This window comes from Nilaparvata lugens, chromosome 8 (genome assembly GCF_014356525.2).
Source record: "Nilaparvata lugens isolate BPH chromosome 8, ASM1435652v1, whole genome shotgun sequence".
In the NCBI taxonomy this organism is placed as follows: Eukaryota; Metazoa; Arthropoda; class Insecta; order Hemiptera; family Delphacidae; genus Nilaparvata; species Nilaparvata lugens.
This window is the reverse complement of record NC_052511.1, coordinates 36,595,218-36,610,641: the sequence shown is the minus strand read 5'-3', so window position 1 is coordinate 36,610,641 and position 15,424 is coordinate 36,595,218. Positions and strand designations below refer to the sequence as shown.

The window sequence follows — 15,424 nt, the reverse complement described above, 5'->3', positions numbered from 1 at the left end:
AAGTAATTTTGTACGGAGTATAGCCTGCTGTGCTAAGATGCATACAGACTTATGCGCCACAAGCACGCGCATTTCCCTTTCCATCGGATAATGTTATGTTTATTATATCTGTATATTACTGTTTATGATGTACCGTACAACTACAACTATAATAAGCATAGTATCAGCAGATGAAAAGGGATATGCATGTGTTCGTGGCGCATAAGTCTGATGTACCTCTAGACGAGTTAATATTATTATTTCTTTTTGACAGTTTAACATGAAACTTACTATGGTAAACACCGCTGTACGGTATTGAACTATTGAGACAGTCCAATTTTAAATCAAGGCGATGCAAGAAACGATATCATAGAAACTATATAGAAAATAAATAGAAACTATATCATTCCTTGATAGAAATTTTATAAACCAATGAAAACCTTGTACAGATTTTGCGAATATTGATTTTGATGTTAAACAATTCTTTCAAATAGCAAACTCTTATCCGAGAATGTTAGTTTTAATTTTTTAATTATTCAGTAGTTTGATCTTAATTAATTTCTATGATTACATCATCTTATCAAGTCATCACATCAAAAATAGTGAGGTCTTTAGGCTACTTGAGGCTTAGATCACCTTATCAGGTCATCACCACAAAAAATAGGTCTCACACCCTCGCCTTATTAGACAATTAATTACTTGATACAGTTAAAAATGGTTATGACTGGATATGCATGAATATGCATATCCATCTTTTTTCATCCACTGATAATTTATTTGTTGCTCTTCCAGTGTGGCAAAAATCACTTTTGCCATTGATATCGACTCTCCCGGGTGAATAAGCAATAGTAGGTATTCATGGTGATGATGATTATGGTGTTTATTTCTTGATAAATAAATTCAAAACGTGAAACATTCTAATGTTATAAACATAGCTTATGAAATTAAAATTTATGAACATCAAAAATCCAATGCATTTCATAAATATTCTATTGAATGCTTTAGAATGATTCTTCATGAGTCACAATTCTATTGTGAGCTATTTTAACCAATTGCTAGCTTCATTCGTCGAAGCTTCAAGCAGATCATTTGAGTTTCAATCATTTCAACTTGGTGAGTTGGTCACAATGTATCACTGACGTAAGTATTTTGCATAGAATGGTACACAGTACAAATGAGTTCTTGATTCATAACGCGCAATTTTGTTTTTCGCATCCAACCTTGTTTTTCGCATCAAACTTTGGATTTCGCTAGTTTACAACTGTGATTTGGCGATATTTCGGTAAGTTTTATATGATTTATTCCTAAGTTTCAACTAACGATTTGGGATTTTGAAATTATTTATTATATTTATTACCGTACATTCATTTACACAAGCACAGAATGAGATAAGTGTTTTTAATAAGCATTTTTGCATAAGTATTTTTATAAATTTCTCAATAAAACTATCAATCTATAAATTCGAGTAAATTTGAATTTATTCTAAGAAACTGGGATTGGACTATTTCAAGATTGAATTGTTAATTTAAATGATTTGGTTGGAAATTTGGTTTTTTGCTTGATATATTGTTAAAAAATCGACTGAGTCACTGTCAATGTTGTAGAGCCGTTCCATAATGAAATAGAAACACACATAATATTGTCAAATTCTACAGGTTTATTTGGCACAGTACCAAATAAAACTGTAGAATTTTACAATATACATGTGTGTTTTTATTTCATGATAATTGTTAATAATATTATTTGTTTTCCTGTCTTTTTTATCTTATGATGATAGAGATATATATGTTATCAACCAATAAGCATCCATTTTTCAATTTTGATGTTGGTGGGTAATTCAATACAGTTGGAAAAATATTTCCTCCTTCCACACTTTATATACTGTATATTTTATAAAATTGAAGTGCAGTAATGTCACAATTATTATACGAAATGTATTGTTCCAAGATGTGTTATAGTGCTAATCTCTCTTTGCTCCATCGACATGAGTGTTGAAGATTCAGTAATGAAATATTCATGTTGAATTTTAAAAAACACTTTTGAAGTGAAAATACACTTACTTTTGTAGTGACGATTGTTTCGACCTGTTGTTGGTCATTATCAGACTGTGGGAATTTACTCATATGACAAGGCTATGTGTGGATTCCACCACCTTCATCCCTTACCACACATAGCCTTGTCATCTGAGTAAATTCCCACAGTCTGATGATGACCAACAACAGGTCGAAACGATCGTCACTACAAAAAGTAAGTGTATTTTCACTTCAAAAGTGTTTTTTAAAATTAAAGTTTAATTTTAACAGTGAAAAAGTATGGATATACAACAGAGAAATATTCATGAGTAGGTATGAAGTGAGAGATATTTTCAATATAAATTAGACATTATTTTCACCACAGTCTTGTATTTTCAAACTGAATAGTTGAATAGCTATTTACATATTATACAGACTTCAAACAGAACTAAAATACAGCTCAAAATGATCCAAAAACTATATTATTTGAAGGGAATAGGTTATGTAAAAAGTGACTTTTGAAAAGAATGAACAAATATTTTTTTCTGTGTGTTAGATGAGGAGGCGTTCCTGGACTCAACTGAGAGTAATTAATATTCTTGATAAATAATATTTATTTCAATATGTGTCCATAAATTCCACTCTGAACACCAGCTTCTATGTAGGCCTATCACAAGATTTATGTAGATTAATGTAGGCCAATTTGAAACATATTATGTTGAGACACAGCTTATTTGAGATAATGAAGCCGAAACTAGTTGTTTTTTTATATAAGTGTATTATATATATAAATGTTTTGAAAAAGGGTACTATGCAATTACCTTATATGTGTTAAATACAGACACAATAGTAAATAAAACTCTATTATGTTTCATGTATTATGTTTGTATTTATCACGTAATAAGAATGTCTTATATGGAAAAGCTATGTCTCAAAATGTTGAGTTTCAATTTGGTCCACTGAGATTTTGAGAGACTACACCAGAAACTAATAGAACACCGAAACAAATTGAAGAAAATAAAGTACTGTAAATCATTTAGTCGAACAGATATTGGATAAGCGAAGAATTTTTAGAAAACCTATTCTAGGAAAAAAAATAAATTCACTCCAAATATTTTTTCCAATCAGTCGAGTGATGAGAATATGTGCTTTCTATATTAGCACTATATTTGTGCTCTCTCTGTAGCATTCTATGACATGCGGATAGACACTGTACTGACAAGAATCTCAAACCTAGTTTGCAAATAATCATTTTGTTTTTTGAAGGAAATGAACATTCCACTGAGGCACAAAACCATATTATCTAAGGATTGATACGGTACTGGGTGGATCTCAAATCTTGTTTGCAAATAATAATCATTTTCTTTCTTGAAGGAAATGAACATTTCACTGGGGCACAACACCATATTATTCGAATTTTAAGCTCTTCTAACACTTCTAATAACCACTGTTCTAGCAAGTTCCAACTGTTTTATTTAAAGCTAGGATAGAAACTTTGAAAGAAATTGTTCAAACTGTTGCATAATGAAACGTGACTATCCCAAACAATCTTACTTATTCACATCCTAGTAGCTACCACAGATAAAAACCTTTTTTATTATTAAATTCTGAAAAAAGAAAAATGAATGATTCATTCTAATACTCTCATTTTCTGGCAATTGAGATACAATCGTATCCATTGAGCTCCAATGAATTGAAAATAAATAAAAAAATTGGATTACTTTCACTCTCTGACCAATTACAATAATTAATATTACAATCAACTTTAAGATGAAATATTGAAACTTGACCTTCTGACACACACCAAAAAAGATATAGTGAAGTTAATTTGAAACTGACAGCATTTGTAATAAAAATAACATTAACTCTTCAATCATTCAATGCTGACCGTTTAAGGCGAATATTATTGTATTTGTTATTATTCACGCTGTTATCAATACTGATTATTGATAATCCAATTTCTGCTGAGCAATCAATGTAATATTATATGATATGTTTGTCTACTCTATTTTCAGTAGAAGTTAATCCAGTGTTTAGTCTGTGCCTAAGATGTTCATCATAAGGATTCAGACAGTTCTGCTACTTCTTTTTATAGGAAGTCAACGGTAAGATTTTTTATCTGTTGTGGATAATTTTTTACAACTTTCTAATACAGATTTCAGTTGTTCATAAACACATATTCTACACAACAATATTCTTACACTATAAAAATAAAAATAGAAATTCAAGTATCCTTTTAAAATAGTTTACTCACAACATGTTTCGGCCTTATGATGCCATTATCAAGTGATTGAAAAATAAAATTCAATTTATTGGATTTTGAAAAGAATACTTGGATTTCTATTTTTATTTATATTCAGTAGTAGCCCTAACCCAATTTAAAAAGGGTAGGCCTACTTAGATTTCTATTTTTATTTATATTTAGTAGTAACCCTAACGGAAATATACAGTATTGTTTACAATACCAGGGTCTAGTTGATGAAGGGAACATGAATCAATTATTATTTATCAATACAATTATTATAATGATCAATATATATTATTATCTCAAAGGAAACAGGAATAATTTCTTGAAATGAATGGATTGAATTGAACTAAACTCTGCATTAAAAAATCTGGTGTGGCGCACTCACACAACTTTCCTTGCCGTTATGAAAATTGATCACCTGACGCTAGTGTAAACGCGCATCTCAAGTCAAAGATCTGAGCCAGCTGGTGACAGTTCAATAACGCTGGATACACACGAGATCTGCTATCTCTTCATAGTGAATGATTTAACAGAATCAACAGTTGCCAAAAGTCTGTAATTGAATAATTACATTTTCTCAAATTTCAAGCTTATTTTAAATTTTAGGTGAACATGTTACTGGACATTGATTGAAGAGATTTCCATGCTCAATTTTTTCCACTCGAAATTTTTCGTTTCAATTATATCTGAGACCTGATAATTGGAAATCTAAAATCGAACTTTGGATAGATGGGGCGGAGCTCCTGAAATTTTTACATATATAAGACTTGTGGCAGTTGATATAGCTTATCAATGACTATTTTAGGTATAAATTTGATCAAAATCGTTGGAGCCATTTTAGAGAAAATCGTGAAAAACCCTGTTTTTGACAACATTTTCGCCATTTTAGCCGCCATCTTGAATCGCATTTGATCGAAATTGTTCGTGTCGGATCCTTATAGTGTAAGGACCTTAAGTTCCAAATTTCAAGTCATTCCGTTAATTGGGAGATGAGATATCGTGTACACAAACGCACATACTCATACACACACACACACACACACACACACACACACACACACACACACCACACACACACACACACAACACACACACACACACACACACACACACACACACACACACACACACAACACCACACACACACACCACACACACACACACACACACACACACACACACACACACCACACACACAACACCACACACAACACACACACACACACACACACAACAACACACACACCACACCACACACACACACACACACACACACACACACACACAGACCAATACCCAAAAACCACTTTTTTGGATTCAGGGGACCTTGAAACGTATAGAAATTTAGAAATTGGGGTGCCTTAATTTTTTTCAGAAAGCAATACTTTCCTTACCTATGGTAATAGGGCAAGGAAAGTAAAAACCTGCTTCTGATTTTTGTATGTGTATGAGGCTAACTTTTACTTTCCATTCAATTTTGAGATGCTTGTGGTTCTTTTGTGATGATTACCTTATAATTAGAACCTGACGTTGAGTGAATTAATTGGTGATTTTCCTAGGTAAACAAAGCCTGACTCCTTTTGAAATGTTATTAAAAATCTATGACATACATAACTAGAAGATTTATTTATTATTATTTATTATTTTACAAAGGCGACTTTCTAGAAGTATTTTAAGCCTAGGTGATGATGATGGGATGAATGATAATACAATGAAGGTAGAGTTTATGAATGAATAAAAATTATAGGTTATGCTATCCACTTGAATTGATTTGAGTCCACTTTTTGAGATGAATTAATAATGCTTAATCCATTTATTTATGTATATCCGACGCATTGTATTGCATTCCGACTTGTTTGCACTAGCAAAAAGCTATGAAAATATTTTAAACATATTAATTAATAAAATCATTAATTCCAATTAACTATATTTTCTAAAACTCATTCAATATGCCTTGTCCTATTTGAACCGAACACTGCTAGAATGACCCAACTCAAATGCAAGAATTGAAGGATTTCTTCTGTGTTAAGGCTTCAACTATTATAATAAAGTTTAGAATGAAGTATTGAAAAAATAATTAACATGAGAATGAATAGAACGTTATTATTTATTTATTTGTGGATACATCCACAAATCATATTAATATGATCGGAAACGAACAACAGGCTTGGCCCAAAACTATTCTATTTCCAAATTTAGATAATGAATAACATAATTATAACATGGCAATGCATCATATTAGTAGGCCTACAAATCTAAATATACTGTGCATCTCAGACAGTTCTATTGATTCTAATATTTGAAATTTTAATTTGAAATTTGAATATTTTTAAACTGTGATGCTAATAGAGCAGACTGTAATTGAAAAAATAGTACGATCATTGATCTTGTTTGAAGGTTAGTCAATTATATTTTATTCATTTATTGATTCATTTTCAACTCATTCAATGTTAGGCTATTTGTTTTTTAATTCGCTAAGGTTTCAATTAATCCAATGATTTATTTGAATGCAATACAATTGGCTACAATAACTAACAAGAGATAGAATTTTAAATTCATATAATAATATGATATGGTATGTACTCTAAATAATAGAATAAGCATCACCATAACTCCACAGTAAAATAATTTCTCATTAATTCCTATACCTGTAGTACCGGTACGGTAATGCTCATTTTGACCATGATATTTGAAATTTTATTATTTATTTCCTCAAGTTTAAAGTAATGAGATGTGATCTTTTCCATGAATCATTGATAAAATTCGAAACTTTACTATCATTCTATTTTTAGATCTTCAATGGAAAATTAAACAAATAATATATTTCCATTTAACAATAAAATATTGAACAAATGTAGCTCGTAAGAGATATAGGACTAATTCATAGAAAACAATGTTAATTTTAATATAAGATAAGTACAAAGGAGGTATACTAATGGAATACATTTGACCCAGTACTTATATAAGAGCCTAGCCCTTGATTATTGATAAAAATATTAAATCCTGCAAATATATTTGTTCCAATAGTGTATAGAAATTGCCTCAATAACTATTGAAAGTGACGAATAGGGAAAAATAAGGGTCTCCAATCATCAATAATCATAGTTTTCTAGTACTAAAACTTTGGTGTGCTACAACAATAATTTTGTTCTTACAGTAATTCAAGTTCGGTTTCTATACAGATGAGTTTCCATTGAGTCTACACTTTCAAAATGGAAGTATTTTCGTAATTTTATGTATCATCGATAAGGCTTCAAACTGCAGTGAACCTACAACATTCAAAAATATTTAAGAGAAAAAAAATTATGAACACTATTATAACTAAATCATGGAACTTTTCACTTTTTCAAATGCATTAATTTGGGAACAAGTACAAGGAATTTTGAAAATATTAGTTTTTTATTTGATTTTCAGATTGTTAGCCGGTACAATTCCTTCAGGGACCGAAACAGAAGATCCGCTAAAAACCAAGCACGATGTTCCACATACATTTGATAATGTAAGTACATGTATAACCTGCAAATGCGAGAGGTACAGGCCTAAACTTTTAATGATAATAATTAAAAGATTTCATTTTTTGAATAAATAATTTATTCACGAGCTTTCTATCAAATTCCAATTTATTCTAAGGTCATCATTGTAGAAAACAGAGAATGGTGGGTTGGTGACAGACATTTAAAAAATGAATTAACAAATAAATAATAAGAAAATGTTCAATATAGAATAATATTACATAGTACCTACACTTTTTGTAGTGTTTAAATAACAACGTTTGAAAATGGGAACTTGGTAATTATTTTAATATTAATTGAAGGCAATTCAAGTAGCTATTAGTCCTATCACTACATTGATGCTAATCTAAAAAAAGGCGAGACCTAATTTCTCAGTCCGATTACTGGATTTGGCATAAATAGCTAAAAACTGGAAAATGAACCGAAAATACGAGGTTTTTTGGCCACTCTGTATCTAGCACAAGGAAATTTTGCATGAAGAAATTAGTGCTGGACTTCTCTTATGTATCCAAATAATATATTAAAAATCAAAACTACAATATAAAATGCAAGCACCCCCCTTTTTATGTCTATATTCACTGGACTATATTCAAAATATTCTATTACAATAATTAGAAACTTATACTGTATTTCAATCAGCTTGCAAGTAATAAATTTTTATTTCCATCAGAAATAATACTCGTTGTTTTTTACTGAGATTCTGAAATAAAACTCGTCCTGGATATGGATTAATTATTATCGATTATATTCCATAACTGTTCATGAGGAATAATAATATTCTTCATGCTTACAGATGATAATAATAATAAATATACATTCAAGATCTCGGTTCTTGAGCCGAGAGAGAATATTCTTCAAGAGCTGAGTACTTGAATTTCTTTAATTTCATTTCTTTTATTCATTGATGTCATAGCACAAATTATAATATTATCTCATAAGTAGGATAGAAACACTTGGCAAAGCCTGTATTATTATTTCTTTCCTAAATTTTACAACGTTCTATTCAACTTGCTTTGGATCTTGAATTTCTTTTTATGAATATTCTTGAATTGAAAGTGTACTGCCGATATTATATAGGAAACTTATTTCTTGAAATTGAATATCAGGCCACTTATAATATTTTATTTGCAAATAGTACACTTCCTTCAAGTTCATGAGTTTTGATTATCATTATTAAGTTAAATAATACATATTGGATGAAAAAGACTAAACTCAAAGTTTATCAGAGATTGACAATGGTGTAATAACCGGAACCGGTGTTTCTGAGTATCAATAAATATGTGGTTTTTAGATAATTTTTTAATATTTTTCATCCAATATGAATAATTACCACAATATCAACTTCTCAACTACACAAAAAGTTAAATAATACAATGAAATATGAACTTTATATTATAAAATATGAAATTGGATAGGCCTACTGTGATTTACTTCTTTCACATGTCTTTCTAATTATGAATATGTAAGTTTCATGCTACCATTTCATTATATTATTTCATGTTAGCATGGCACATTCCTTTGAATTGATTCACAAAAGTTGCTCAGCTTCAAAAGATGGAAAATTCTAATTTGAATTTGAGTTTTTGTTTGTAAAGATTTGTATCTATCGTGACAATGGATGATATTTATTAGTCCAGGCAATGAATGCTCAAAAGAGGGTATAGAGGTAAAAGTTTGGGAGACAATTTTTGACCCCACGATTCTGTTTAGGGTAGTGAGGAGGTAAACATATCAAAAGTCCCAACCCTTACCCCTTGTGCTAAGAGAGTGAGGGTGGTTCAAAGGTACTATTTTTTGGTTTCTTGCATATAACACGAAAAATATGAAACTTATGGACTGTACAACTCATGAAAGATGAGTTAAGACTTATTACAGTTGTAGGGAAATGCGTAAAAGTGTGAAATTATACATCAAATTGGAGAGAATTTAATGCTCTATAAGCTCATAATCAGCATGGATTTTTCCCATCGATTTTTAAAAAATTATAGGAGCAAAAATAGAAAAAAATGGAAGCAAACGTGTTTTTTTCAAAAATGTCACACCTTTACCCAACTCCGCCCTCCTAGGTAAAAATAAAGGCAGCTATTCTATTCTATTCTTTAAGATCGGATATCTCGGAAACTAGAGAAGATATGGGAAATGTTGTTAGATGAATATTGTAGGAAATTATGTAAGCTTTAATTTTGTATGCAACAGTTATGTCCATAAGATTCATATTTTTCGTGTTATATGCGAGAAACCAAAATATAGTACCTTTGAACCACCCCCACCCCCTAAGCACATGGGGTAGGGGTGGGGACTTTTTATATGTTTACCTCCTTACTACCCTAAACAGAACTGCGGGGTCAAAAATTGTCTTCCAAACTTTTCCCTCTATAACCCTTCCTTGACTGGACTATATTGACTATATATAAATAGTTACATTAATTATAATTTTTTTTCAGGAGAAGAAAGACGAACACCAGAACCTTCCTTGGGATTGCCAAGCCGAATCTGACTACATTCAGAAAGAAATAGCACTAACAACCAAAATTCTAGCAGATGGTGAGCGGTTCATGGAGAATCAAGACTTTTCAGATGATGCTGAAACTGTATTAGTACTAGGGAAGGCGGGTAGTGGAAAAACCAGTTTAATCCAGTTTTTGTCTGGAAATCCCCACCTACGTTCCACATTGGTCAGGAGTGACACCGGTGAATACATCATCGAAGACGGGCAGAAAATCGGAACTTCGGCCACTGAGTCTTTCACTCTGTACCCAGAACGTGTCCATTACAACTCATCAATCACATTCTGTGATTCCCCAGGGTTCCACGACTCACGGAGCTCTGCACATGAGATAGTTTCAATGGATGTCATGAAATCCACCACCAGCAAATTCAAGAGGATGAAAATTGTTTTGCTTGAGAACTACAGCTCTCTACAGTACGGTCTCTTCAAAGACAATTTCATCAACACTCTTCGACATTTGAATGATTTCTTGGTTGATTTCGACAAATATAAGGATCATATTGTGCTGATTGCAACTAAAGTACCTTTCGGTTATAGAATGCCTGATGATATCAGTGCTCCTCCAGAGTTCATCACAGAAGACATGCATGTTGAGAGTATAATAGCTTACTTGCATCAAATGGAGAAATCTCTAACACGGAAAATCCTAGAGACAAACAGTAGAACCGACAAGGAGTTCTACAAGAAAGTCATTAGATTACTAGGAAGCCTCCAGACCAGAGATGAAAATGGGAAAGTAGCCAGAATAAATGTATTTAGGCGTCCATACACGTCAGGTCCTCTCGAAAAACAGTCATTACTTGAAAAGAATAGAAGATCCCTAGCTAGAACAATAATGAATTTAGATTTTGTGGAAGTTGGAGAGAATGACTTTGATTTCACATTGTCAGACAGAGCGAAAATGTATCTGGAATGCCTGCTGAAATTGACCAGTGATAGCTACAAACTTAAGATCAATGAATTGTCATTCAAACTGAGCGAATATGTCAAACATAAAACCGAAAACTACGAAACTTTTGAAAGGGTTCTGACAGATCTGGAACTGTTGTATGGTGCATTAAAACAATTATCTGATCAACTGGATAAAACTAAGGATTACAATGAGTTCTTCCAGAAGATCAATAGTTTCATCTCAGATCAGCAAATGCAGCCTCAGATCGATTTCAATGAAGGCATAAATGTGATAGAAAAATATGAGAGGATGCTTCTGAAATTTGTTGATACCAATAATGTTTTCATTTCAACGTCCTGGGCACTACCAATTAGGCAAGTCATGAGAATGACAGAGGAAAAACTGCAATGGTATAGTACTCTCGACGAATTCATTACTGTTCTTTCAAGTTATGAGTATCAGAAGAAGAAACCCGAGATAGCTTCAAGAATCATGAATGAGGGTTCCATTTCAAAAGATGATTTGATGTCACTATTCATGGAGGCTACTGGAAGCATAAATGCCAAGCATTTCTTTGATGAGGGATCCAGCAGTAAGAAGTATTCAGAAATTGAAACAGTTGTGAAAACTTTCCTGGAAAAAAATAGAATCCATTGTGATGCTAATGGTGTGCTGAGAGTTGAAGGATTCTATGTGATGCTTTCAGAGATTAATGTATACATTGAGACAGTTAATTCGATGGTGCAAAAATACGATAACATAAAAGTCAAAGAGGTAAGAGTGCTGGCTGTTCACACAGTGTTTGTGGATGATGACACCAATGCTTATTTCAAGGGAGTGGACATGTTTGTTGCAGCAAATAAGTGGAGAGTGATTGGTCAAAGGAAGATAGTACTTAGTGGTCAGCCTGGTCCAGAAATATCCGTTGATAAATATCAGGGCAGAGATGGGAGACCTGGCTTACCAGGAGGTAATGGTGGAAGTTTCATCGGAATAGGCAGGGACTTTTTGTATGGTGGAAGTTTACTTGTTCAGTCATACGGTGGCGCAGGGGGTCCTGGGACTGATGGCGCAAAGGGGGCCAGAGGTATGGATGGTAGTTTTGTTCATGACACCTTCATACCAGTTTCAGGAGAGTATGTGAAAAGTTCCTCTCAAATCTTTGGAATTGATGCTGATTACTTCAGTAAAGGTATGACTAGACTAACAGGGAAACACAAGTTTTCCTTAGCATTTTTCGACTCCAGCAACAGTCTCCTAGATACCAGGGCTGACATAAAGGTTGTGAAGGAAGAAGGCTTTTGTGGGGAGAACGGAGGTCCTGGAGGATTGGGAGGGCAGGGAGGTATAGGAGGTTTTGCAGGAGACCTAAAACTGCTTGAATTTGGAGCACAATCGGGGATAAGATTGGAGAACCAAAATGGCAGCATGGGAACACCTGGAAAACAGGGAGAGACTGGAGAGAAGGGGGAAGACGAGATGGGAGTGGTTGTGTCCAAGTTTGGTTCCGGAGAGATTCTGGAGGAAAGCCTTACTGGAAATGTGAGTCAACCGGAGTCACATCTCCAGCCTGCAAAACTTGTCCAAAACTTGGTGAAGATGTTGAACAACACACAACAAAAGGCATGAAACAGCCAGCGCCCAAAAAACCCGCCAATGTCACTGATTTCATAATTGATTACAAGAAGTTCATGACATCTTACTCCAAACACATTATATTCAATCAGGAGGTAGTTGATTATTTTAAGTTAGTTGATGCTATGAACATCTGGAGAAAAAACTAATGAATTTTATTCATTTTACAAATTTCATAACACTTGGATAAGAATATCATCTATAATATAATAGAGAGAAGAATTCGTTTATACACGTACGGAATAGGACATTTAGGAATGAAGCATCATCACGTCTGAACTACTGAACTGATTAACTTGAAGTTTTACATATAGATTCTTAATTTATGGAAAGAATTCGCTTATACACGTACGGAATAGGAAATTCACGAACGACGCATCATCACATCTGAACTACTGAACTGATTAACTTGAATTTTTGCAAATAGATTCTTAATTTACCGAGGATGGCTATAGATCTATTTTAAATTCTTCAAGATTTCAGTGGGTCAAGTTTTCAAGTTTGTCAAGTTTTTAATTAAACCCTTGCGGAGCACGGGTTATCTGCTAGTTCTTAATGATGAAGCTCATGTTTAAAAAATCGTTTTGATCAGTTCTGTGTTTGGCCAGTTATTTCAGTCACGACTCGCTCCAAACTTCAACGACGAACCTTCAAAATACTTTCACAAATGACATTTAACGAATTTTTGGATCAAGGTTTCTATTGTTATGGAGTTCACAATGCATCTATTTCTACCAATGCATTGAAATTGTTTTAATAATCATGAATCGAAGTTTCCATTGTAATAGAGTTTGAGATGTTGCTATAACTTAAATACATTAAAAGTTTAAATCAAATAAAAATATAAATCTTAGTGATTTCAAATCACTTGAAAATGGCTTTAATGTCCGGAACATGTTGTGATAAAATAATTGAAAAGGGTACTCAAATTAATCACTTGGAAATGGCTTGATTTATATTTTATTTACATTAAAAGTAGCCCTAAAGAAAAAATACTTTAAAAGTTTGTATCTATCTAAGAACAGTTGAATATAGATTCTTCCAAAAAAAAAAAAATGTAAATTATTTCAAAAGTATCGTTTCCCGAGGTTTGATAACCGTATAACGTTGGATTCCTACATATCAGTATCAGAGTCTTTGTATGGCTCAAAGAAAATATTATCTTGAAAAATAATATTCATGAGTTCTTATGGGACTATTTCCACTCATCCCGGACAAGCGTGTATGAATAGTCTCATTGGAACTCATGAGGTAATATTTTCACTGCACTGATATGATGGAATCCAGCTCAAGCCGGAGGCTTGTGCTTGAGTAACAATACACAATTCAACTTTATAATTCCTATAGATGAGTAGTGATAGAAGGTGAATGATCTTACAGCTTTGGGTGAGCTCCAAACTGGAGAAAAGTAATTTTAGAGTTGTCCTAAATAAAATTTCAACTATGCACATCATTTCAATGATGTACTTATTGTATCAATCAATAAAGAATAAAAGAATAAAGAATTGATGGAATAAATTATACATAACCATCGTCGATGAGTATATAGGTTACACTTGAACATTGAGTGTAAATAAAATTTGTTGAATATAAATTGATAATGTGTAACTTCTCTACAATTGAAATAAAAACACAGCGTTGATTTTGTCACATCCACATTGAAAAACATATCAGATTTGTTGATAGGACTGCAGTTTATTTATTTATTTATTCCATTGCCAATCACAAATCATACAATATATGATTGTGAGAAGACAACAGGCATACGTAGCCCAAAACTGCTTTCTCCCAAATTTTTACAAATACAGTAGTTTCGTGTTGGAACCAACAGATCACAGATGAAGATATGTTGATATCAACACAAAACTGCAGTCTTGTCAACAAATTTAATTAATGTGGATGTGACAAAATCAAAACTGTGTTTCCCAATCATTAAGTCAAAGATGAGAGAAGTAAGCCAAAACTATGGTACATTTTTGGCAATTTATAGGATTGTTATAACATCCTATAAAACACAGATTGTTATAACATCCTTTCGGTCTTCTAACAAGACCGGTTTTCAAACAAGAAAATTGGATGGTTCTCAATGAGTAATCTTTTTATCCAATGCTGTTTTTTATCGTTTAATACTATTAATTCATTGAAAATCATTATGATATTTTGGTAAAAGTCGATTTTTTTTACAAGTTAATTCACGAAACAAGCTATGTTTTGCACTGTACATAGTCAGTCGGCCTTGTAATATAGTAGTATCAATAGAATAATGCTATTTTATGTCGATGTGATAACAATAGAAAGAATTACAATAATCGTCATCATCATCTTCACTTCAGGGATTAGGCTTATTAATTAAGGCTGTGCAAAGGCTAAAAATAAACTTTCAACTGATGATATTTTTCAAAGTTTTTCGATTTGTATATCATCAAGCTATCAAAATTAAAAAGTTTTCTCAGGAAAACATTTTTTCCGATCATTACTTTTTGAGATATGAGCGCCTGAAGTTTAAATTTTTGGAACAGAACATTTCAAATTCGGTAAGAGATAAATCCATGATATTTGGAGGATTAGATTCTTCATGGTATTGTGGATCTAGTGAAACGAGAATTTTCTGAAAATATAAAGTTACTGAATTTACCA

At 32.4% G+C, this 15,424-nt stretch overlaps 2 protein-coding genes across 3 annotated transcripts in view; one reads left to right on the top strand and one right to left on the bottom strand.

The window, feature by feature from the left end:
• LOC111049432 overlaps positions 1-15,424 on the bottom strand; it is a 390,770-nt gene that overhangs the window by 7,142 nt on the left and 368,204 nt on the right. The gene's annotated exons all lie outside the window — the stretch shown is intronic.
• Positions 1,081-13,843, top strand: LOC111049431. Of its 2 annotated transcripts, none has more exons than XM_022335501.2 (4): positions 1,081-1,261; positions 4,007-4,096; positions 7,654-7,738; positions 10,196-13,843. In XM_022335501.2, exons 2-4 carry the CDS (start codon positions 4,041-4,043, stop codon positions 12,779-12,781), a joined length of 2,727 nt encoding a protein of 908 aa, XP_022191193.2. In that variant the 5' UTR covers positions 1,081-1,261; positions 4,007-4,040; the 3' UTR covers positions 12,782-13,843. The 2 variants fall into 2 exon arrangements, with proteins under 2 accessions (XP_022191193.2, XP_022191194.2); XM_022335502.2 differs by having other exon boundaries at positions 1,084-1,261; positions 4,010-4,096.

Coding starts and splice junctions, on each gene's coding strand:
- LOC111049431 (XM_022335501.2), top strand. CDS start 4,041: ATGTTCATCATAAGGATTCAGACAGTTCTGCTACTTCTTTTTATAGGA. Junction 4,097..7,653: donor CTTTTTATAGGAAGTCAACG/GTAAGATTTTTT, acceptor TTTGATTTTCAG/ATTGTTAGCCGGTACAATTC. Junction 7,739..10,195: donor TTCCACATACATTTGATAAT/GTAAGTACATGT, acceptor ATTTTTTTTCAG/GAGAAGAAAGACGAACACCA.